Source organism: Bubalus kerabau, chromosome 3 (genome assembly GCF_029407905.1).
Source record: "Bubalus kerabau isolate K-KA32 ecotype Philippines breed swamp buffalo chromosome 3, PCC_UOA_SB_1v2, whole genome shotgun sequence".
Taxonomy (NCBI): domain Eukaryota; kingdom Metazoa; phylum Chordata; class Mammalia; order Artiodactyla; family Bovidae; genus Bubalus; species Bubalus kerabau.
In genome coordinates, this window is record NC_073626.1 from 176,492,111 (window position 1) to 176,515,797 (window position 23,687).

The 23,687-nt window shown below is 42.4% G+C and overlaps 1 protein-coding gene and 2 non-coding genes across 26 annotated transcripts in view; all 3 read left to right on the forward strand.

Moving 5' to 3' along the window:
• The window catches only part of PUM1 (pumilio RNA binding family member 1), a 128,532-nt gene extending 107,070 nt beyond the window's left edge, over positions 1–21,462 (forward strand). For 20 of the 24 annotated variants that reach the window (XM_055573875.1, XM_055573874.1, XM_055573888.1 and 17 more), the window contains 7 exons: positions 1,933–2,062; positions 3,902–4,036; positions 7,150–7,287; positions 10,273–10,398; positions 11,495–11,616; positions 16,270–16,462; positions 19,596–21,462. In XM_055573875.1, the coding sequence (XP_055429850.1) occupies positions 1,933–2,062; positions 3,902–4,036; positions 7,150–7,287; positions 10,273–10,398; positions 11,495–11,616; positions 16,270–16,462; positions 19,596–19,727 (976 nt within the window). In that variant the 3' untranslated portion in view covers positions 19,728–21,462. The remainder of the gene's footprint in view (positions 1–1,932; positions 2,063–3,901; positions 4,037–7,149; positions 7,288–10,272; positions 10,399–11,494; positions 11,617–16,269; positions 16,463–19,595) is intronic. The other 4 variants (XM_055573878.1, XM_055573889.1, XM_055573884.1 and 1 more) reach the window with 1 other exon arrangement.
• On the forward strand, positions 4,907–4,991 carry LOC129648089 (small nucleolar RNA SNORD103/SNORD85). The gene has a single exon (XR_008712676.1). It is a non-coding gene; the product is annotated as a small nucleolar RNA SNORD103/SNORD85 (small nucleolar RNA).
• On the forward strand, positions 17,299–17,383 carry LOC129648090 (small nucleolar RNA SNORD103/SNORD85). Its single transcript, XR_008712677.1, has one exon. It is a non-coding gene; the product is annotated as a small nucleolar RNA SNORD103/SNORD85 (small nucleolar RNA).
• Positions 21,463–23,687: the final 2,225 nt, after the last annotated feature.

The following is a 23,687-nucleotide window of genomic DNA, read 5'->3' on the forward strand; positions in this document are numbered from 1 at the left end:
AAATGCCAGGCTGGATGAAGCACAAGCTGGAATCAGGATTGCTGGGAGAAATATCAGCAACCTCGGATATGCAGATGACACCACCCTTATGGCAGAAAGCAAAGAGGAACTAAAGAGCCTCTTGATGAAAGCGAAAGAAGAGAGTGAAAAAGCTGGCTTAGAACTCAGCATTCAAAAAATGAAGATCATGGCATCCGGTCCCATTACTTCATGGCAAATAGATGGGGAAACAATGGACACAGTGACAGGCTTTATTTTTGGGGGCTCCAAAATCACTCCGGATGGTAGCTGCAGCCATGAAATTAAAAGACGCTTGCTCCTTGGAAGAAAAACTATGACAAACCTAGACTGCATATTAAAAAGCAGAGACATTCCTTTGCTGACAAAGGTCCCTATAGTCACAGCTATGATTTTTCCAGTAGTCATGTCTGTGAGAGTTGGACCATAGAGAAAGTTGAGCGCCAAAGAATTGATGGTTTTGAACTGTGGTGTTGGAGAAGACCCTTGAGAGTCCTTTCCTTGGACTGCAAGGAGATCAAACCTGTCAATCCTAAAGGAAATCAATCCTGAATATTCATTAAAAAGACTGATGCTGATACGAGAACACTTTTTAGAAAAGACGCTGATGCTGGGAAGGATTAAAGGCAGGAGGAGAAGGGAATGACAGAGGAGGAGGTGGTTAGATTGCATCACTGACTTGATGGACATGAGTTAGATCAAGCTCTAGGAGATGGTGAAGGATAGGGAAGCCTGGCCTGCTGCAGTCCATGGGGTGTCAAAGAGTTGGACATGACTGAGCAACTGAACAATAATCTGGATCACATGCTGAAACAAACCTTTTTACCTTTCTGAAAGATTAGCCTGGTGTTCCTTTGTTCATGAGAACTCACAGAATGTCTCCAGTTCAAGAAAAACAGAAATACTAACACAAAGACGTGTGTACAGTACTTGCTGCTTTAATCACTGTTAAGAATCTTTCTCTCAGAGACACTGTTCAAATGAAAGTTTGGATCCTTGGGCTCAGGAATAAGATGTTGCCACCACTTTCCTTTGTTATTCCCTTCTGTAGAAGTAAGGGTCTGCACAGAGGTTAGAAAATGCTGTTATTTAGCTTTGGTTACTGCTCCCTGTTCCAGTGGACTTCCCAGAAAGGGACCTTGGTCCTCAGGAACAGGCAGAGTTATGATGACATCATCCAGCCTTCTCTCTCCCTGTTTCTTTCTCTCTGATGATTCCACTAAAACAATTCCCAAAGAATTTGCCTCCTCTTTAAATTCTACCAGCTTGCTACTGGGTAAGGATTTTTCATATTTAAATCCTAAAGTCCAGATTAACAGAAAAACATGGTTTTTTAAATAGTCTCTTGAGCTAAAAAGGGCAAACTGAGTAGCTGCTACTTTAGAAAGATCCTGCACATAGATGACTACTGTTCCACACCATTAATGAATATGTACTACATATGTACTTCATATGAATGTGTGTTGAAGACTAAAATAGGGACCATGGGCTTTTAAGTTTATTGATGTGGGACTGGTTTTCTAAGAGAAAACGTCTGGCCAGGTTCTCCTGGTGTTGTGCCTCTTGCCTTCACCTTCTTCTCTCTTTTTCTGCCCCACTTTTCATCTCTCCCTCCATCCCACAGGGAAATACATGTCCTGTTGTAATGACATCGACTGAAACTTAAATATAATTTTAAAAGCTTGGTTAAAATAGGGGATACTTCACAGTATAACTTTTTTCCTTTTCAGTAATTCTTCAAGTAAGTGAGCTCAAGTGATTTATTTAAGTAACAGTTGTGTGTGTGCATATATGCATATGCACACAAGTACATATAGCTTCAGAACTGAAAAATTACATAAATTGAGCTAGTCTTTAGATATTTTCCAAGTCTTCCTAAAATGCTGTGATTGCTCTTTTTACTTTGTACTTCAGATTCATTCAGCTGAAACTTGAGCGTGCCACACCAGCCGAACGCCAACTTGTCTTCAATGAAATCCTTCAGGCCGCTTACCAGCTGATGGTGGATGTATTTGGAAATTACGTCATTCAGAAGTTCTTTGAAGTAAGCCTTTGTTCTTTCTGTCTTGTGCCTTTAGAGAATCTCCACAGCATTTTTGATTTTCCTTAGCTGTTTTTAGAATTGCAGTTTCATTCCAGTCATTAAAATGAAGTGTGAGTGGTCTTTTTGAAGCACGATTAAATGTTTCTCCAGTTTGTTAGCAGAAGTGCATCGTTTAAATAGCCAAGCAGATAATGCTAGTGTATTTGAGAAACATGCTTGTAGAACCACTCTCTTCATTTAGGATCCAGCACAATATTTCTGATTGCCAAAATAGTTTCACTGAAAGTGTCATGTTTGGAGGAAAAAATTTGTGTCAGATAATTTTAGGAGGGCCACAATAAAGTTCTGAAAAAGAAATTAAAAAAATGGTTTCCTAGAGAATTATCTTTGAACACCAACTCTAGTGTTTTTCATCATAAACCAGTCATGAGGATTGATACATGGGTGATCCTTCAGCCTTGATTCCTTATTATTCCTATTAATGCGGGTAATGTCTACTCTTGTTATCATTGTCTTTGGAAAGCATCAGAGAGATTGTTGGATTAATGTCTATTTCCTCTTCTAAACTAAAATGTCAGAAGGGCACAGTTTTTTGTTTTTTGTTTTTTTTTACTGACCATTGTAGCTGTGATGTACTACACAGCCGTGGTATCAATAACCCTATTATAAAGCCAGAAAGGAGTGAAACATTGAGATGAAACATTTGGTACAGGGGTAAAATGTGGCAACTCTGCACATTACCTGTCCCTCAACAAGAGAAATTTGTAATCTTCTTACATCTTATTTTTTTTGGTTTTTGTGAAGATTTTTAAAAAATGGCTCACTCACAGTCTTTATCTTCCCAACTTTTCTCATCAAGATCTAAGTTCTTTGACTCTGAATTCTCTAGCTGTGGATTGAGGAATCAGCCTAAATATGACTCTTAAAATTTTGACTTTCAGATACCTTTTCACTGCCATTTTGGTCACATATATGTAAAAATACAGAGCTCTCCAATTCCAGAGGTTAATACAGCTAGGCTGGCCACATGAGCGGTTGATTATAGCAGTACGCTTTGGGACAAGCTGGAGAACTTCTCTGACTTAGAGAACGTCCCTGGACTTGAGTTCCCTTGTATGGAAAATGAGTGGGTTGGGCATTCTTAATCATAAAGTCTCTATCAGTCTCATGTGCTATTCAAATGAAAGTAAAAAACCAAGGATGGAGAGACATTCTAGGAAGACTTAACATTGTGCAGTCCTACCCCTTGATTTTACCAACTTCCCCCCTGATCCTGTTGACTTGTATAAATAGACATTGTCATTTCTTACAGTAGTATAGAACAGCATATTCAGAAGGAGTGTGCATGTGTGCTTTGGCTTAAACTTCACAAAGTTCGACTTACAGACTCAGACACCTAAAGTGATGTAGGTTTGCTGCAAGAAATCCTTAGATATCCCTCAGACATTGTCTAAAGCTTTAATAATAAAGTGTCTTCCACATGTACTGTTGTTTTTAGAATAAATGTAAATGCTCTTGTAATTAATGGCATATAGGTATATTTAATAGTATTGATGAGTTAAGGGCAACTTTGAGGAATTGCCTATTTGTTTAGCAGAAACTACTGTAGTTGGATATCTGAGAAGTGTTTTTAACATTAAAAAGAGTTCCTCTTAATCACATTCTGATAAGTACTGCCTTGAAGAAACAAAGGGTTTATAAACAAAAGGTTTAGTTAATCACAGATGACAGGGCTAAAAGAGGTATGCCAGTGGTTGATACAGAATAATGAATGCTTTGCTTTCTCTGGTCTCTCTCTTTCTACCTAAGTAATGGTGTTCACCCACACATTGTGTCTAGTTTGGCAGCCTTGAACAGAAGCTGGCTTTGGCTGAGCGGATTCGAGGCCACGTCCTGTCATTGGCACTGCAGATGTATGGCTGCCGTGTTATCCAGAAAGCTCTTGAGTTTATTCCCTCAGACCAGCAGGTAATTGTAAGTTTCCCCTTTAACTTTTCTCTTGGTGTTTGGTGTTTCTTCATGGTACATGTGGTGAACCTTGTAAATTTGTCAGTCTTTAGTTTTCTCTCAGTTTTTCTTTGGTGCTTGTGGCTGCCTTTTGTGCATGGCAAGCATGAATTGTGCAGTGAATTTTGTAAGTTTATAGTGGATCAAGTGTCTTGTTGTTAAAACCAGTGGTTTCAAATACTTTTCCTTTTGACCAGAATTAAGTCTTTAGTAGGTGTGATTTTAGAGGTGGGTTTTTCATTTGGCAACAGGTGAAGAAAGTAAAGATGTCAATTCCTTATACCGAAACTGATCCCAACAAACAAAACTTTTTCCAATTTACCTTCTAGTTTTCTTCACTTACACTGTTTATTGAATGAGCTCTTGCCTAAGGCAGCACCTGGTCTGGCACACTGATCTGGTGCCCTCTGTGTGCCAGCTGCCAGCACAGAGATAGCTGAGACTGAGCACTGCCCACAGAGCACATGTGGGGAAGGGTGACGTGAGCGCCTGTGCTCACACCTTTGAGGGGAGACTTTGTAGGAGGAGAAGTCCAGGCTACAGAGGAGGTAGACAGGAAAAAATGGGACAGAAATCTGAGGTGCTGTGTGCTGTGAGTGGGAGCTGACACAGAAAGCGCATGAAGAGGCTCGCGGCCTCAGAGCTGTCATGGAGGAGGTCCAGCCGGCCCCACACAGACCACGGGGCCGGGGAAGCCCAGCCAGACCCCAGGCAGGTGTGCAGGCCGCACTGTGTCTGCGGGAGGCAGTACCTCGAGCCTTGGGTGTTGCCCATCTGAACCCTCAGCCTTTGGGCTCTGAATTCACCCAGTCCTTCTCGATGGAGGGGTGACCGTGGTCTGGCAGTGATGAGCCACTTGCCCTCTCTGAGAACAGAGTTCGGTAATGAGACTCTTTACTCTGGACTCAAGTTCTGAGCCAGACGAGGCACCCACCAACCTCCAGTTCAAAACAAAACACCATGCTGGTGTTGGCGATGGCAGTTGAAGGCTGGGGAGTCCAGCGTCCTTAAGCTGTGAGACTCAGATGGGGCTGTCAAGATGCTGGTGAGGGTGGAGGGAATGTAGGAGACACAGCAGGTTGGGAGTTCATCCCCTCAGTACCCAGCACAGGAGGTACAGTGGGAAGAGGAGGATGTTGTGTGTAAGTGATTAGAAGCAGGGGTGAGGCTACTAGTTTGTTTTCTCCTAATGTTCAGATCGTTATCAGTTTTAATTTTCCCTGGGATATTCCAGGATGAAAATGTGATGACTGAATCTTTCCTTGTTAATTTTCTTGTTTCTTTTGAACATGGAACTTTTTCCCCTCTCTTGACCATAATGCCTGCTTACTGAAATTAAGCAGGAAATTTTGATTTCCCAGGTATTTTCCACATCTTTGCCCTCTCCCATGAATATGATACATTGTTTTTTTTTTTTAATATTTTACTGTATTTTTTTGTTTGTTTTCTGATCCAGTGGCTACATTGTAGTAGTTTATGTCTCCCTTCTTTTCCCTGTACCCCACCCCCCCATTGTTCTTTCTACCCTATATATTCCTGAGTATCTTCTCCTGATCTGGTTTCTCTGGGATTCCTGTTCTGGATCTAAACTACCTTTCCCAGTACAAATAACCTGGTGTTTTCCAGATGTAAGTGTATTTTAGGTGAAATAAATTGATCTCCAGTGGAGTTTTTACCTCTTTGGGCTCAAGAAAATATTCAGGGAAGCCAGTTCTCCTTCATTTTGATTATTAGAACTGGTGCTTTATCTTTATATAGGCATCATCCTCTATTTGTCATTCTCATAATTATGTTTCCATAAGTTACTCTTTTCTGACATTTGATTAGTTTTTTCAGCAAATGTGTCCTGAATCTATTGCTTGTTTAGTCCCTGGCAGTGTAGTGTTGAATTTCTTTAATTAGAAAATCTTTTAGCGCTTTTACATGCTTAACGTCTCAAGGATTTAAGACAATTATATTCATAAATGTCACCATCTTAAACTGGTTTGCTGTCTCCTCCCATACCATAAATATAGAGTCAGCACTGTGTAGCTAATATATAGAGATTGTATACAGCAAAGAAATTGGGCAGAAAGTACCAGGGCCCAGCTATTGTGCAGGTATTCAGCTGAAGGAGACCAGAGTCGGCGAGTTTCAGGAGGGCATCCAATAAAAATCCCAGTGGCTCTTTTTTGGTACCCATGTCACCCACACACACATACACACCACATAATGTCTGGTCTTGTCCTGTATTTTTCCCTGACTTTGGATACTTTTCATTAACTGAGAGTACTGTTCCAGCTGATTATGCAGTCAGTCTGGCCTGGTGGAAAGATCATGTTGGAGTCACAGACTCAGGCTAGAGTTCTGATTCAGTCACTGTCTATAGTTTTAACCCTTCTCAGACTCAGTATGTTCATATATTCATATATATGGGTGGAGGAGAGAGTGCAGGATAATATTTAATTGACAGTCATTTGCTGACATGATCTGTGTATCTGTGTATCGCCACACACAGGAGTCAGATTACTTGGGTTTGAATTGGGGCAAGTCCAGGTCTATGAAATTGAACAAGTCAGCTAATTTTTCTGTGCCTTGATTTCCTCATCTGTAGTAGTGGCCATTGCAGAGGACCGTCAGGCAGATTCATGAGTCAGATCATGTTAAACACTTAGAGGTCTGCCTAGCTAGAGTCAGCTCTAGATTAACTACTGTCATTTTTAGTGATAGGTACTTTACAGGGTTGTCATGGTGACAAATGGTGAATTGTATGTGATAGTCTCTAATACAGTATAGTTGATTTGATACTGGCTCCTTTCTATTTGAAATTGACTGCATTTTTTTGGAACTCCAAGAGGTCTTTTGCAAGTTAGAGAACTTTTCTTAAGACTGGTTATTGTTACAGGAAATTTGCTATCACGTGGAAAAACTCCAGTCCTCATTTGTTAGCAAGGTTGTCTGAGTGCCACAGCTGAGATGTCCCACTTTCATTGTCATGGATTCCCTGCTCCGTGCTTTTGTGTTTGGCAAGGAGAATGTTGACTGTCCAGGTTTGTGCTCTCTGTGATTCTGGTGATGCTTTCTTTCCTTGTCTCAACTAGAATGAAATGGTTCGGGAACTGGATGGCCACGTCCTCAAGTGTGTGAAAGACCAGAATGGCAATCACGTGGTGCAGAAGTGCATCGAATGTGTGCAGCCCCAGTCTCTGCAGTTTATCATCGATGCGTTTAAGGGGCAGGTAAGTGACTTAGTAAAGAAATAAGGGAAACAAGTTGATGGGTATTTCCATTGTGAGCAGAGAACACGATGGGAGTGTTCTCAGGGGCTTTTAGAGTATTTTAGATTGCAGTAAATAGCAGTCCTGTTCAGTGTTACTAGGTACTAGCTCTGTGTACCTCCAGCTCTTCCCTTAATTGTCCATGGATCTTCTCTTCATCATTAAAGCAGATGCCCGATCATGTCAGGATGAGATAGTATCATCAGAGTTGTGAAGTCTTATATTTGAAGAGTAAGTTTTTTCATTTGGTTAAGTACTATTTATCTTGATAGTTAAAAGTTTTTATCATGTTTTAAAATTTAGGTGATTTACAAAACCAGTCTTACAGGTCATGTGTGACTCTATATATCTTTAACAAGGTGTGGGACTTCCCTGGTGGTCCAGCGGTGAAGAGTCTGCATTTCTAATGCAGGGGTTGACTGAGGTCCTACGTGTCTACCTCCCCTCCATCCCACCCCATCCCCCCATCTTAAGAAAACACCAAGGTGCTTCTTAATTTTGGGGTGTTGGTTGGGGCAATGATCAGGTTGGTTTGAACTCTGTTAAGTGGCGCCCAACCAGAACTAGCTTCTGATTTCTCCTGTTTATTGTGTATCATAAGAACCAGTGTGCTTTTAGCACCAGCTTCCAAGCAGAGTTGATATTTTGTCATACCACAGCTTTTGTTGTTGTTGTTTTTGAAAAGGAGGAGAGATTGGAAATATCAGGTAAATTTTTAGGTATAGTCATGTGAACTCCTAAAGCCTGTATTCGAAATGGGATTTTAGAATAGTTTAGGTTTTGCGGTTTGCTCAATTACAGCAATGGTTAAGTAGAGTACAGACACTGAAAGTGAAAGTCGTTCAGTCATGTCAGACTCTTTGCGACCCCATGGACTATGCAGTCCATGGAATTCTCCCGGCCAGAATACTGGAGTTGGGTAGCCCTTCCCAACCCAAGGATCAGACCCAGGTCTCCCGCATTGCAGCAGATTTCTTTACCAGCTGAGCCACAAGGGAAGCCCAAACAGTAACTGGGGATTATTTGGGATTTTCTGAGTTAATTTAAAAAAGAGTACCTCTGTTTAAGACCTTTTTTTGTGTGTGCTTGAAATATACAAAAAAAGTAAGCGGATTAAGTCACCAAAGCAGGGGGAATATTTTCAAGGTGGAAAATGCCAGTGAATTGATAACCAGCATATATAAAGAACTCTTAAAATCAAAGAGAATAATACAAGTTAATTCAGAAATGGGCTGAAAGCATGAGTAGACAGAAGAAACATATGAAAAAGTAATCCTATTGGTAATCATGAAAGTGCAAAATAAGACCACAAATAGTAGATCATTTTCTTTGTTTTTTTTTTTGGCCATGCCACGTGACATGTGGAATCTTAGTTCCTCAACCAGGGATCAGACTCTTTTGAAGTTCAGCATTCCTGGCGTAGGTATATACCTGATGAAATATTTGGTCATGTACACCATGAGATATGTTTGCTGCTGCTGCTGCTAAGTCGCTTCAGTCGTGTCCAACTCTGTGCGACCCCACAGATGGCAGCCCACCAGGCTTCCCCATCCCTGGGATTCTCCAGGCAAGAGCACTGGAGTGGGTTGCCATTTCCTTCTCCAATGCATGAAAGTGAAAAGTGAAAGTGAAGTTGCTCAGTCGTGTCCAACTCTAGTGACCGCATGCACTGCAGCCAACCAGGCTCCTCCATCCATGGGATTTTCCAGGCAAATCTGGGGTGCCATTGCCCTCTCTGACGAGATATGTTTAGACATGTTTAAAGCAGCATTAGTCTTCTAATAGGAAAAGACTAAATAAGCTAGATGTCTATCAGGAGAGGATCAGACCCCGACCCACCCCCCCCCCCAAAAAAAATAATCCTTCTCAACTTTATGTTATACAGATAAACAGAATAAATGATAGAAGCTCATAGTATTATAAGTAAATATTTGAATCACTGTGTTGAGTGAAATAAGTTCTAGACTGTTTACCATTTTTATAAAGCTAAAGCTGAGCAGAACAGTACAGTGTGTCAGGTGTACAGTTGGACACATGAAGCTGCGTATAGAACACCTGGTACTGTGGCTGACACTTGGTAAACATCTAAGACCCCATGAATGGTAGCCCACTAGGCTCCTCTGTCCGTGGGATTCTCCAGGCAAGAATACTGGAGTAGGTAGCCATTTCCTTCCAGGGGATCTTCCCAACCCAGGGATCAAACCTGGGTCTCCTGCATGGCAGACACGTTCTTTACCGTCTGAGCCGCTAGGGAGCGTATTAAGTGTTCTCATCACTACTGTCATTATTCTTGACAATAAATTTGAGGTGCAGATGCTCCAGGTCATTCAGGTAGGAAGGGCAGCGTTGAGACTGGGTCCTCTGAATCTGAAGCCTGTGTGTTCCCCTTGTTCCAGACTCAACAAAAGAGGAATCCTTTCTTGCTGGAAAACACCCAACTCAATTCAGAACATTATCCTGTGGTCCAAACCCTTTTCCTGTTTTTAAAGCCATCATTTGACCCTATGGACTCTTTAACTGTATTTTCTATGACCTTAATTAATTCTCTGTTCCTTTCTAAAGAAACTTTTTGGAAGGTCCTTCTTAGTTTTGAATTTGTATAAATCTATGAATTCTTGGAATGGGTTTAAGAAGTTAGAGTTTATCCTCATTTGTCCATACACACCTTATTATTTGCAGAGAGAACTTAAATGCCATACTTAATAATTTGGACTTGGAGTCAGAGTAGGAAATAATATCCTGGCTGTGTCATTTACTGTCTGTAAGTCTTTAGGCACATGATGTAAACTTAGGCACTTTGGTTTTCTCATCTGTATACCAAGAATAATCATGACTGTCTCTCGAGGTCATTGGGAAAATTAATGAAAAATGTATACAAATGATGCTGAAGTATTGAAAGTGGCGCCTGTTATCTTTGGTTTTCTTGTCTGTGTTGGTCTGCCCTAGGTGTTTGCTTTGTCCACGCATCCTTATGGCTGCCGAGTGATTCAGAGGATCCTGGAGCACTGTCTCCCCGACCAGACACTCCCTATTTTAGAGGAGCTTCACCAGCACACAGAGCAACTTGTACAGGTAGTGGAGTTGCCGGCAGAGTAACCGCGAACACCTGGGGGCTTACGCGTTTTCTCAGCACAGGTTTCTTTTCCAGAAGGGGTTAATGTGTTTAAAATGCCCATTGAAGCTCTGGGAAAGTTTTCATTTATACCAGCCTGGTTCATCTTTTATGACTATGGGTGATGAGTAGAACCCTGCCCTTGGAGTTGAGATCTACCTCTGAGTCATCAAGAGATCTGCCAGGAACTGTCAAAAGCCAGAGCCCTGTGGTGGATTAAGCTCGCTGCGGCCACTTAGGCAGGCCATGTAGTCTGTCAGTTTCATCTTTTCAAATGAACTAAATGGATTAGTTGATTTCTGTGGTTTTTTAAATTTGTCTTGCTTCGACTAAAATTTTCTCCCATATCATACTGTTTGAACACTTCCTTCATGTAGTATGTTGTCTTAAAGCAATTTTTGGAGTGGTGCTTGTTGCTTGTTTTGCTGAGAGATGTGAGATTATAAGTGTATTAATATTCATTGTAGAAAAAATTGAAAGTGCAGAAAGGAGCAGCAGAACACAAGAAATGTTCCATAACCCTACTGTCCAGAGGCAGGCACATTTGGCATAGGCACTTTTTAAAAAAAGTATTCTTTGTATGCACTTAATTTTTTACATCTTACAAATAAATATTTGTGCCTTTGGAATTCCTTGCTCACACACTTATTCTTTAAACACACCTTTCACTTTAGATGAGTGTCTCCAGTGTATGCTTGTGGTGGTATTTAATTAGGTGATGCCAGTGTTTCCAGTTTTTCTTTGTTACAGACAGGTGCAGAGACCCATTTGTACATTTGTTAGAAAAAATAGCTCTTTATTTGGAATCCCTGACTGGACCTTTTGGCTTAAATATATATAGAAACATTCCATTGTCTAGTAATGATGTGTTCCTGTTTTGTAATGATAGGGAAAAATTGTCACTACCTGTTCATTTAAAAAATTCCATATGTGTTCTTTAGTATTCAGGTAAGCCATCATGGTGTCAAAGGAAGATAGGTGTTGATTAATGTCAGAATTTAGGTAGCATAGAGCTTGTTTATATAAATTAAAAATTTTCTGTTGTTTTTGAAACAGGATCAGTATGGAAATTATGTAATCCAGCATGTATTGGAGCATGGTCGTCCTGAGGATAAAAGTAAAATTGTAGCAGAAATTCGAGGCAATGTACTTGTGTTGAGTCAGCACAAATTTGCAAGGTATGTGCTTTGAATTACACAGACTGTTTTCCAGAAGAAATGATTAAATAGTATTTCAGGCCTAGAGAAATTGTCGTACTGTTTTCTTCTTCTTCTTCTTTTTAATGTTTATTTTCCTTAAAGTAATACATAGCTATTGAGTTCTATTGCAAAATATGAAACATAAGACGTCTCTTAGTGGGCTCCTTACTTCCCTAGAGTGAGCCACTTTGAAATCTGGGGAATTTGTTTCTAAAGCACATACATTTTGTACTTTGGTAAACTGGGTATTTCATAAATTTACTTTTTTGGAATTGTAAAATGTTCTTTACTTAGTTTCCTCATTGATACTGGAGTTAAAAGGAAGGTAACCATATCTTTGTATAAGGCCTTCATATTCTTCAAAATCTCTTTTCAAGTCTTCATATCATACCAGCCCAATAATTAAATGTATTAGTTATTCCCAGGTTGTTAAAGATGTTTTAGGTAACTTATAAGTAGCAGAGACTGAAGGAGAAGTTGATGGCCCTCCAGTGGGTTGATGCTGATCTTCTGAGTAGAGTCTGTGTATCTTATCTTAGGTATAACATAGTTCTCTGTATTTTTTGGAATATTTTTCTTCTCTTGTTTTTAAAGTAAATTGCAGGGCAGGTGTGACTCATACAGCCTTGATGTTTTTAAATTGTTCACTTTTAATTTATGAAATCTTATTTCAGCATGGAAAAGAGAGACAAAAAATAAAAGTACCCCAGATCCAGTGTCTCAACACCCTGACCACATTAGGATTATCTCCTAGACCTTGTATTGGTTTTTATGGACTTTTGCTAGGATTAGGAAAATAGAAGACAGAACCTCTTAGGTCTCTTTTTGGGGTCACAGTCCTATTTACTGTCTTGTTCAGTGTATTTAATGTCTCACCCTTGTATGGTGTTAAGTATTAGGGTTGTGGTCTGATAATAAGTGAGTAGCTATTTGGGGCCAAACTCTCTCATGTATAACAACTAATAAATTGTTGACAAAATGCTAGAAACTACCTGCAGATATTAGATGGTGACCAGGAACACAGCGATAAGCAGAAGTGAGTAGAGGAGGTTGTTGATACTTGAAAGAAGGTTCACTGCATTGGGAAAATGCAGTGAACCTCCCCCCCCCCACCTCATTCTTTGGGAGAGTTGGGAGACAGTAATTGGCACGTAACATTGTGCAAGTCTTAAGTGTACAACCTGTTGGTTTGATACATTTATATGTTGTAATATTCCTACAGTAACTTTAGCTGTTACCATGTCACATAATTATCATTTTTGTGTTGAGAACCATTAAAAATCTAGTCTGTTAGTAACTTTGAAATTTATAAAAGGTGTTGTTGACTATAATTAGGAAAGTTTTAGTCTGTAGGCTAAGTTAGGATAGAAAATCACTGGTGTTCCGAGAAGGCAGTGGCAGAGTGACAGGGGAGAAATTCTGGAAAGGAAGAGAACCAGGGAGGAGGGGGAGCCTAAATTTAAACTTTGTGCATCTGGTTCACTCCTGAACCAAACTGCATAGGACGAACCCGAGGCAACCCTACCAAGGCTGAAAGAATTTAGTGGAGATTTCGTCTGCTGCTTACTGCTTGGGAGAGGTTTGCAGTTTCCCCAAAAAGAGGTTAGGAGAGTAATACTCTTAGGAATATGACAGAACTCAGGGTAACAGTGCATCATTTGTCATGTCTAGATAACAGAAAAATGTGACCTATACTCAAGAAGAAAAAATGAAAATGGAAAAATCCCCGGTGAATATAGTTCCATACCACCTAGATGTTGGAGTTAGCAGAGAAGGGTTAAAAGCATTTTATAAAGTATATAATTTTATAATTATATATAAGTATATAAAACTATTATTTTAAAAATTAAAATTAATAAAAATGTATTAAAATTATGAAAAGTATAATTATATAAAGTATAATTTTTATAATTTTATAAATTATACATTTTACAAATTTTATATAAGTAGTATTTTAAAATACTATATTTTAAGGTACTTAAAGTATTATAAAGTATTTAAATTATACTCAAAAATGTAAAGCTTCCCTGGTGACTCAGAGGTTAAAGCATCTGCCTCCAATGTGGGAGACCCGGGTTTGATCCCCGGGTCGGGAAGATCCCCTGGAGAAGGAAATGGCAAACCACTCCAGTATTCTTGCCTGGAGAATCCCAGGGACGGCGGAGCCTGGTGGGCTGCCGTCTATGGGGTCGCACAGAGTCGGACACGATAAGCGACTTAGCAGCAGCAGCAGAGAATTAGAAGCTTTATTGCAGAAAGAATTAACAGGGAAGTTCTAGAGTAGAAAAGTATAGCATCTGAAATTGGTTATATGGCTTTAACAGTAAATTTAACAGTAAAGATAACAAAAGAGCCAGTAAATTTGAAAATTGAATAGAAACAAACCAATTAAGCGAGTTAGTGACCTTACGACATTTTTGATGGTAACCCAGAATACAAAGTACATTTTTCATCAACTTTGAATGCATAGGCTCATGCATACACACATAACTGAAGATTGCCCATGATTAATTGACACTGACTACTCTGTTTCATTTAAAAAAAAAAGCTAGTCTCAAATCACTAAGTTGATTTTATCACCCACAATCAATTTAAGAACCACAGTTTCAGAAATACTAGAATAAACTTTAAAGACTAGAACAATATGGAGTGTGTGTTAAGGTGGCAGGGAGGCTTTGGCCAGGTGAGACCCTGATCAGTGAGTGATCTTGTCAAGTGTGATAGCCGACCCTGAGTACCTTCTTGAAAGACATGTTACTGTCAAGGAGTCAGTCTTCCACCCAGAAGAATGAGTGTCCTGTTGCCAGCCTAGCTTAGTAGAAAATTCTGTTCTAAATCTGACCACTCTGGTCTTGGGTGGATGAAGGGACAACTCAGCCTGGCAGTTCTAAAAAGTGATGATTCTTTGCTTGAACATTTGGATATCGTGACTGGCTTAGTAATGTCCTAACTCCCTTTTCTGCTAAGGGAGAAGCCAGTGTCTATTAGGAGATTCACTTTCACATGCCACACCTTCAGCTCATGCTAGAATTGCAGAGTGCTGTGGGAGGAACGTGAGGGGAAAAGCTTTCGCATACTGCTGCTGTATCAGAAGGGAGAGGCTGTTTGTGGTCTTAAACGTGATTATCAGATTTGATTTACTCTGTCTTAAGAAGAAAGATTGAAGAAATGTCTGGTAGGATGGTAGTAGTTCTTGAACATTTTAGCTTGAGAATTTTGTTTTCTAAATAAAAGCACGTATGTAATAAAGGCTCAGTATGCTAAACCAGATAACATGGCGAGGGTCCTTTCAGAGTGATGTGGAACCAGCAGCACCTCTCTTTTGATTTAAAAATCACAAGTAAGGAGTTGGTGTAGGGACCTGGAGTAGGGACTTGGTGGTGGTTATTTGTGATGACTGTTCGATTATATAGGGCTGGCCTTTGAAAGAAGGAGTAAGACACTATCTCTTGCCTTCTGGTGTTCCTAGAATAGGTGTAGACATCCTTTTTTCAGCTGCTGAAGGCAAAATTAAGACAAATGGGTGAAATTTCAGGGAAGCACATTTTATTTTAGTATATAAAGAATGTTTAAGAGAACCATTCACTCACATGGTTGGTTGCCCCAGAACTGCTTCCAAATCATTGGAAATTCTCATGCAGAGGCTAAATGGGCATCTTTCAGAATGGTCAGAAAAGCGCTTTCTGCATTAGCTAGATTTGAAAGTTCCTTTTCTACTTGAGTGTTCTGTGATCCAGAGCAGCTCTTCCCCCACTCATGAAATCATTGCAGAGTGTTCAGCCGCCCACTTAACAAATGTTCTCTCTGCCAAGTATTGGCTCCAGTAATACAAATACAAAGAATAAGTATTGTTCTTGTTCTTAGACATCACACAACTTCCTCATACCCATGGAGGCACAGAAGCAGAGTACTGCTGACGTACACAAGCAAACATTCATGAGTAATCAGTCACTCCTGGGTGAGGAGCGCCCTTTAGCATGGCTGGATGTGATTTAATCAGCCTCTGCAGTCAGTCCCTCTGGATTGTAGAGGAACTCTGATTTAAAGTAACCACATTTCTTTTTTTTTCCTTTCCGAGGTTGAGACATCTGTGAAGTGTTTAGAAATGCCAACACACCTGGGGGTCCTTCTTGTTCTTAAGAGACAGTGTGAAGTAGTTGACTGACGACTGTGGTTTCTCCTTGTGTCTGCCTTCACTCAGCAAGTCTGTAGGGCCTCTCTTAAGTGCCCAGCTCTGTGCGTGGCACTAGGGATCTAGATGTGAGAGAAACTTGTTCTTGGCCCCATTAAGCTCACAGAGGTGAGGAGAGAATTGATAGATGTTGATGCCTGTTGAAATTATGTTCATTACCCATTTTCAGTTCATAACCAGTTGTATGAACCTTTACTTACCTGGGTTTACCCTCCCCTGTTAGATGGTTGGGTCTGGTACCCTCTATGACCTGTGCTTGGCCATTGTTGACGTTGGAGATCGCAGATGGCAAAGATAGGGTCTCATAGAGCCAAACAGATGAGGAATTAATCTTCCAAGAAGCCTCATTTGCTGCTGACCTTGAGGTCAGAGCCCAGGCCAAATAAGCACAGCCCAACGAGGTCCCTCTAAGGTTTGGCCCTGGATTTGTCTCCTTACAGCAATGTTGTGGAGAAGTGTGTCACTCACGCCTCCCGCACAGAGCGCGCTGTGCTTATCGACGAGGTGTGCACCATGAATGACGGTCCCCACAGTGCCTTATACACCATGATGAAGGACCAGTACGCTAACTACGTGGTCCAGAAGATGATCGACGTGGCAGAGCCAGCCCAGAGGAAGATCGTCATGCACAAGGTAGGCCAGGCTGTGCAGGTCTCAATCAGAGAGGAGGAGCCGGCCCTCGCTTCTTCTCAGTTCTGCAATACAGAGGAGGGTGGGCATCTTGCTTCTTGCACAGTTTCTCACTGGATTGTGACTTCTTTTTCCTTTTATCTGGAGTGGCTGCTGTCCCTGTGTTTGCTGCCCCTCGATCAGTAACTCACTGGTGTGAATGTTAAAGTCAGTCTTTGTGGGTAGTCCCCTCCCAGTCTTCAGGCCACGCTTCTACCTGATGGCTCCCAGGACACCAGCTTCTCAGTCTAGCAGATCAGCCTCCTTACCTTATTTCCTTTCCTCTCTCTCATCATTCATTCCACCACCGTTACTGAACAAGCTCCCGCCTAAGGCAGCACCTGGTCTGGCACACTGACCTGGTGCCCTCTGTGTGCCAGCTGCCAGCACAGAGATAGCTGAGACTGAGCACTGCCCACAGAGCACATGTGGGGAAGGGTGACATGAGCGTAAGTGCTCACGCCTTTGAGGGGAGACTTTGTAGGAGGAGAAGTCCAGGCTACAGAGGAGGTAGACAGGAAAAAATGGGACAGAAATCTGAGGTGCTGTGTGCTGTGAGTGGGAGCTGACACAGAAAGCGCATGAAGAGGCTCGCGGCCTCAGAGCTGTCATGGAGGAGGTCCAGCCGGCCCCACACAGACCACGGGGCCGGGGAAGCCCAGCCAGACCCCAGGCAGGTGTGCAGGCCGCACTGTGTCTGCGGGAGGCAGTACCTCGAGCCTTGGGTGTTGCCCATCTGAACCCTCAGCCTTTGGGCTCTGAATTCACCCAGTCCTTCTCGATGGAGGGGGTGACCGTGGTCTGGCAGTGATGAGCCACTTGCCCTCTCTGAGAACAGAGTTCGGTAATGAGACTCTTTACTCTGGACTCAAGTTCTGAGCCAGACGAGGCACCCACCAACCTCCAGTTCAAAACAAAACACCATGCTGGTGTTGGCGATGGCAGTTGAAGGCTGAGGAGTCCAGAGTCCTTAAGCTGTGAGACTCAGATGGGGCTGTCAAGATGCTGGTGAGGGCGGAGGGAATGTAGGAGACACAGCAGGTTGGGAGTTCATCCATTTACCAGATACTTACAAGCACACGTGCTCCTTTCACCAGGGCACTGTGTTGGTAGGCCCTGCAGTGTTGTGGACAGTTAAACTGATGCTGGGGAAATACTGGGGAGGGCTGTGAGAATGTGCAAGGGTGCCTCTTCTGATGTGGGGGTACAGAGAAGGCTCCCTGTGAGAGCGATATTTGAAAAAAGCCCTGAACCTTTCCAGGTGGAGGGAACCTAGTGTGTGCAGGCTTGGAAGCAGGAAACAAGGTGGTGTATTTAGATGGAGAAGTACAGCAAGTTCAGTGGGACAGGGCTGTGGTGCCAGAATCACATTTACATTTCAAATAATGGTCCTGGCCAATGAGTACCTTGGAGGAAAGGAGGGAGTTGAGGGCTGGACAGGGGATTGTTGAAATAGTTAAGCCAAGAGGGGAGTGGCGGTTTTGAGATTCAAGAGAAGTGGACAGAATGGGGCTTCGCCGCTGGTTTGATTGAGGGAGTTGAGAGAGGAGGGGGAGTCCTAAGAATCTGAAAAGCCTAAGACTTCTGCTCTTTTTCACAGCTAGGCATACCCATTTTAGGAAGAGGGAGCATTGACAGGGGACCAGGTTGCTTTCCATTTCCCTTTAAATCAAGTGGAAGATGGAGTTCAGCAGTGTTGTATATGCACATGGTTGGTGTTTGTCTAGAAGAGGACAGATGTAAAGGTTAAGTGGCCGGACTCATCAGTGAGCCAGTCCTGGGGACAGACAGGTGTGAAGGCAGCTTTTGGAGAGCTGCCAAAAGCAAGGGGTCTGGGGCCTCGAGTACTAAGGACCGAAGTGTCAGCTGTGTATGTAGTCATGATTGCAACCCAGATGGAAGTGTGGTGTCCTTTCTGCAAGTGAGTTTATTTAGGAAGGTTAGGTAAATGGTCTGGGTGCCACAGCTCAGAGTTCGAGCCAAGGACTGTGCCCAGTTTCCCAGGCTGGCTCATAGGTGAGAGTGTAAAGCTAATATGGGTCTGTGTCCTGTGTGGGTTACAGAAGTGGTTTCTGGAGCCACCTGACCCTTCCTTGCTTTGAGGGCACAACTAAACAGACAAAACAGTCTGCATGGAACATTCAGGCTTGAGAGTGTCCATCTTCCCTGGCATGTTGTCTTGTGTTGAGTAAGTAACTGGGGAGCTATGATGGGGAAGCAGGTCAATGTTGTGGGTCTTCACTGTCTTTGTGGCATGTTGGTGGTTCCACAAATGATTCTGAACGCAGTGTGTTGTAGCTGAGGTATGTAGAAGGGTCTTTGAGGTCACCAACAAGGAGAGGTGGTTCCAGAGAGGAAGCACCTCCCGAGTTATGTGGGATGCACAGGACTTGCGGGTGTGGGTCTGCCCGAGGGTAGGGGGGGGCGGGCGGCGGGGAACAGAAGAGATGCTCGTAGGGCTAAGGTGAAGGGTGAGGCTGGAGCAGAGCTGTGAGGGGAGCAGCCAGACAGTGGGCGGCTGTTGGACTTTAGATGAGTGACTTCACCACTGTGCCTCCATGTCTTCATCATTGAAATGAGGATAATCACACCTCTCTTACGAGGCTTCAAAATGAAAGGTTGTTGGCTCGTGTTTATTGTTTTTATTGTTATCATTAGTAGCTTTCTGTGATTCGCTGTGAACTGGAGAGCAGGGTCAGGTGATGAGGGCAAGGGTTCGTGGTCCCCAGAAAGCAGCCCCTGCTGCTCAGGAGAGCCGTGGGGCTGAGAGGCTCCCTCAGGGGCTGCCGTCCGCTGATGGATGGTGTGGTCGTGTCACGGGATGCGCAGTCTCCACACGCTGTCCTGGAAGTGGTCTGTGGTTGTCCGACCTCCAGAGCCCTCACATCCTGCATTAGCGCTCAGGACAGGAGCCGCTCTCCTCATCTGCTGGGTCAGTGTAGCTCGTGAATTCAAGTGCTCAGGCTGAGCTAGTGAAAGATGTTGCTTGTGGGGTATGTGTACCTGTGGGCACCTCATGGTGTCCAGGAGCAAGTTACCCTGGAGCCCCCTGAGCCTGTCCCAGGCCAGAGTAACACAGACTGTGCTTTCTCCGCAGATCCGGCCCCACATCGCGACTCTTCGCAAGTATACTTATGGCAAGCACATCCTGGCCAAGCTGGAGAAATACTACATGAAGAATGGCGTTGACTTAGGGCCCATCTGCGGCCCCCCTAATGGCATTATCTGAGGCAGTGTCGCCCATGCCCTCATTCCCACTGACCTCACTGGCCCACTGGTGAATCCAGCCAGCAACCAGAAATGTTCCAGTGTAGAATCCAAAAATGGGTAAATGGTTGCTCCAGGATTACCCTCTCCTCCCAAAAAAAGGAATCAAATCCACAAGTGGAAAAGCCTTTGTAAATTTGTTTAATTTTATTACACATAACATGTACTAATTATTTTTTTTAATTGACTAATTGCCCTGTTGTTTTACTGGTGTATAGGATACTTGTACATAGGTAACCAGTGTACATGGGAGGCCACGTATTTTGTTCAATGTTGTATCTATATTCCACGTGTGGAAACTTTCAGGGTGGTTGGTTTAACAAAAAAGTTAAAAAAAAAAAAAAAGAAAAAAGGTTTTTAACTCATTTGCCTCACTGGCAAGTTTTGAAAATAGCTCTTCCCCACGTCCTCATTTTAGTAAAAAAGAAAAACAAACAAAAAAAAACCCTGAGAAGTCTGAATTTTAGTTAAATGACCCCAAACTGGCATTTAACAATGTTTATAAAAATATATATATATAAATATATATATATAATGAAAATCATTTCAGAGTTGCAAAAGCCTCAGTTTATGACATTAAGTTTATGAAACTTCTGAAAATTGCCTTTTTTGGAGACTATTATGCTGAAGAAAATAGTGTAGTCCGTTTTGTGAGGAGGAGATGTGAGCACCCAGAATGTCTTTCAAGGCCGGGCGGGTATGATTGTTTACTGCCTACTGGATTTTTTTCTGTTAACGTTGAAAGGCAAAAATCTGATTATTTAGCATGAGAAAAAAAAAAAAATCCAACTCTGCTTTTGGTCTTGCTTCTATAAATATATAGTGTATACTTGGTGTAGACTTTGCATATATACAAATTTGTAGTATTTTCTTGTTTTGATGTCTAATCTGTATCTATAATGTACCCTAGTAGTCGAACATACTTTTGATTGTACAATTGTACATTTGTATACCTGTAATGTAAATGTGGAGAAGTTTGAATCAACATAAACACGTTTTTTGGTAAGAAAAGAAAATTAGCCAGCCCTGTGCATTCAGTGTATATTCACACCTTTTATGGTCGTAGCATATAGTGTTGTATATTGTAAATTGTAATTTCAACCAGAAGTAAATTTTTTTTTTCTTTTGAAGGAATAAATGTTCTTTATACAGCCTAGTTAACTTTTAAAAAGAAAAAAAAATAGCTTGGTTTTATTTGTCACCTAGTCAGATAGTAGCGAGATCCTTTCTAAATGTTATTCAAGATGATTCAGTTCACACTAGTGGTTTTTTTTTTTAATCCTAAAAAAGTAATGTTTTGCTTATTTTGTGACAGTCAAAAGGACGTGCAAAGTTCAACCCCGCCCTAACTTTCCTTACAATCAGAGCCCCTCTCACCTTGTAAAGTGTGAATTGCCCTTCCTTTTTGTACAGAAGATGAACTGTATTTTGCATTTTGTCTACTTGTAAGTGAATGTAACATACTGTCAATTTTCCTTGTTTGAATATAGAATTGTAACACTACACGGTGTACATTTCCAGAGCCTTGTGTATATTTCCAATGAACTTTTTTGCAAGCACACTTGTAACCATATGTGTATAATTAACAAACCTGTGTATGCTTATGCCTGGGCAACTATTTTTTGTAACTCTTGTGTAGATTGTCTCTAAACAATGTGTGATCTTTATTTTGAAAAATACAGAACTTTGGAATCTGAGTTTGTGCTTTATTACTATTATTATTTTTTCCAATATAGTGCCCCAGAGCAGACAACCCTTTTCTTGTTTGTGTCTCTTTCTTTCTGTTTTGTTTTTGTCTTGTGAGAGGGTTTATCAAAGACATCCCACATGCGTCGCGATGTCCAACTTCTTTTGAAAAATCAGAAAATTCACCTTCTTGGGTGCCCATGACAGGGAGCATCCTCAAAAGTCCTGACCCCACTCTCCACCTGGTTCTCTTCATTTGCACTCTCTGGGCTCTGCACCTGTTGCGAGCCCAAAGGGCCTGTATTAGAACCCAACAGATTATAAATGTCTCCTGGCTAAGCTAAATGTCTCCTCCTCATTTTCTGAGGCAGGGCGGTAGGGAAGGCCTTCCAGCCCTGAGGTCCCCTTTCCTTTCCCCTGGTTGGGCTGCTCCTGTCTGCACCCCGCCCTTCTGTGTCCTCACACCAAGGTTGGCCCAGGCTGGCCTGCTGTCCCTAGCTCATTCTTCTTAGCATCACACTGGGGACCTCTTCCAGCAGTGAGTTCAGGAGACTCTAGCCCACTGAAAGACCCACCGTGTGTGCCTGAAGATGCCCCCTTCCCCTTCTTTACCATCTTTGCTCCAGGAGCAGCTTTGGCAGAAAACCACCACTGAAACTTGGTTGGCAACGACAGGATGGGCTCCGCCAGGGGCGCTGGAAGTGGAGCCTCAGGGTAGATGGAAAAGGGACTTCCCAGGGTCCCCTCCCAAGGGTGAGGGACGGTCACTAGCAGCCCCTGTGGTCTGAGAAGAAACGGAGGGGAAAGGAGCTGAGCCAGTGGAGGGTTCAAGTCCAGAACCTGATTTTGCCTTGGCAGCTGTAATGGAGTCTTTCCCGAACCCTCTTCCGAGGCCATAGAGAGAGCATGCTGGGGTGTGTGCGACTCGGAGTAGTGTGGCTCCCTAACCCTAACCTGATCTTTCTAAGTGTTTGTATATTTATTTGGGTGTGTTGCCTGTGGCACGCAGAAGCTTTCGTTGGGGCATGTAGACTTGTCTAGTTGCAGCGCAAGGGGTCAGTAGTTGAGGTGTGCGGGCTTGGTCGCCCTGTGGCCTGTGGGATCTTAGTTCCTCAGCCAGGGATCGAACCCCCATCCCCTGCATCGCGAAGCAGATTCTTAACCACTGGACCACCGGGGGAGTCCCTTTACCTGATCTTGAACTGAATTCCTTGCTGGAAATGGATGGAAGGCCATCAGTTGCGTGTATGTGAAGTGGTTCTTACATCATGGAACATGAACAGCTTTTAGACAATTACGGTTTTACTGGACCTTTGCAGAGGCCGTGAACAAAGCAGGCAAAAACAAGAGGCTTGGATTTCTTTCTCTCCCATGAGTCTACAGTCTGTGATGTTGAGGTGGTACTTTTGTCTCTCTGTTCCTCAGTTTCCTTTTCTCTAAGATTGAAGTAATACCTCATGAAGCTGAAGTAAGATGGAATTGTTAATAAACATGTCAAGGGACTTCCCTGGTGGTCCAGTGGTTAAGACTATGCTCCCAATGCAGGGTACGTGGGTTCGATTCCTGGTTGGGGGATTGGACTCCTCGTGTTGCAGCTAGGACTCGGGCAAAAAGTGAAAATAAACATGTCAAGTGCCTGCACCTTAAGAGCTACTCATGTAGGTTTTCTCTTCTACCTGGACTATTTATACTTAGATTTTGTACTTTTTTCCCCCTCTCCTTTTACTCAGCATTTAGAGAAATGTTTTGTGTTTTTAGTGGTAAGAAAGCAAGGTGCTAGGTTGGAAATGTGATACCTCCATCATCTTAACTTCAACCCTGTGTCTTTGAGGCCTTTGTGGTCAGAAAAATACAGGTTTTCATCCCAGTTGCCCTTTATTACCTGGGTCATCTCTCTGAGTCCAAACTTTCTTTGTGAAATTGGGGAAAACAGTACTTCATGTCCAAGTTTGGCTGAGAGGATGAACTGAATTACGTAGCCTAGCAGAGTGCCTGGCACATGGGTGCAATAAATGATATCTATCGTTTTTTACCTTTTAATAGCATTCCTCCAAATGTTTGTGCACAGGTTTTGGTGAACCAAACAATCCTTGTCCATTATGTAAAGAAGTTAAAAAGTGTTAGTCGATCAGTTGTGTCGGACTCTTTTTGACTCCATGGAGTCAAAATTCCTGCTCGTGGAATTCTCCAGGCAAGAATACTGGAGTGGATAGCCATTCCCTTCTCCAGGGGATCT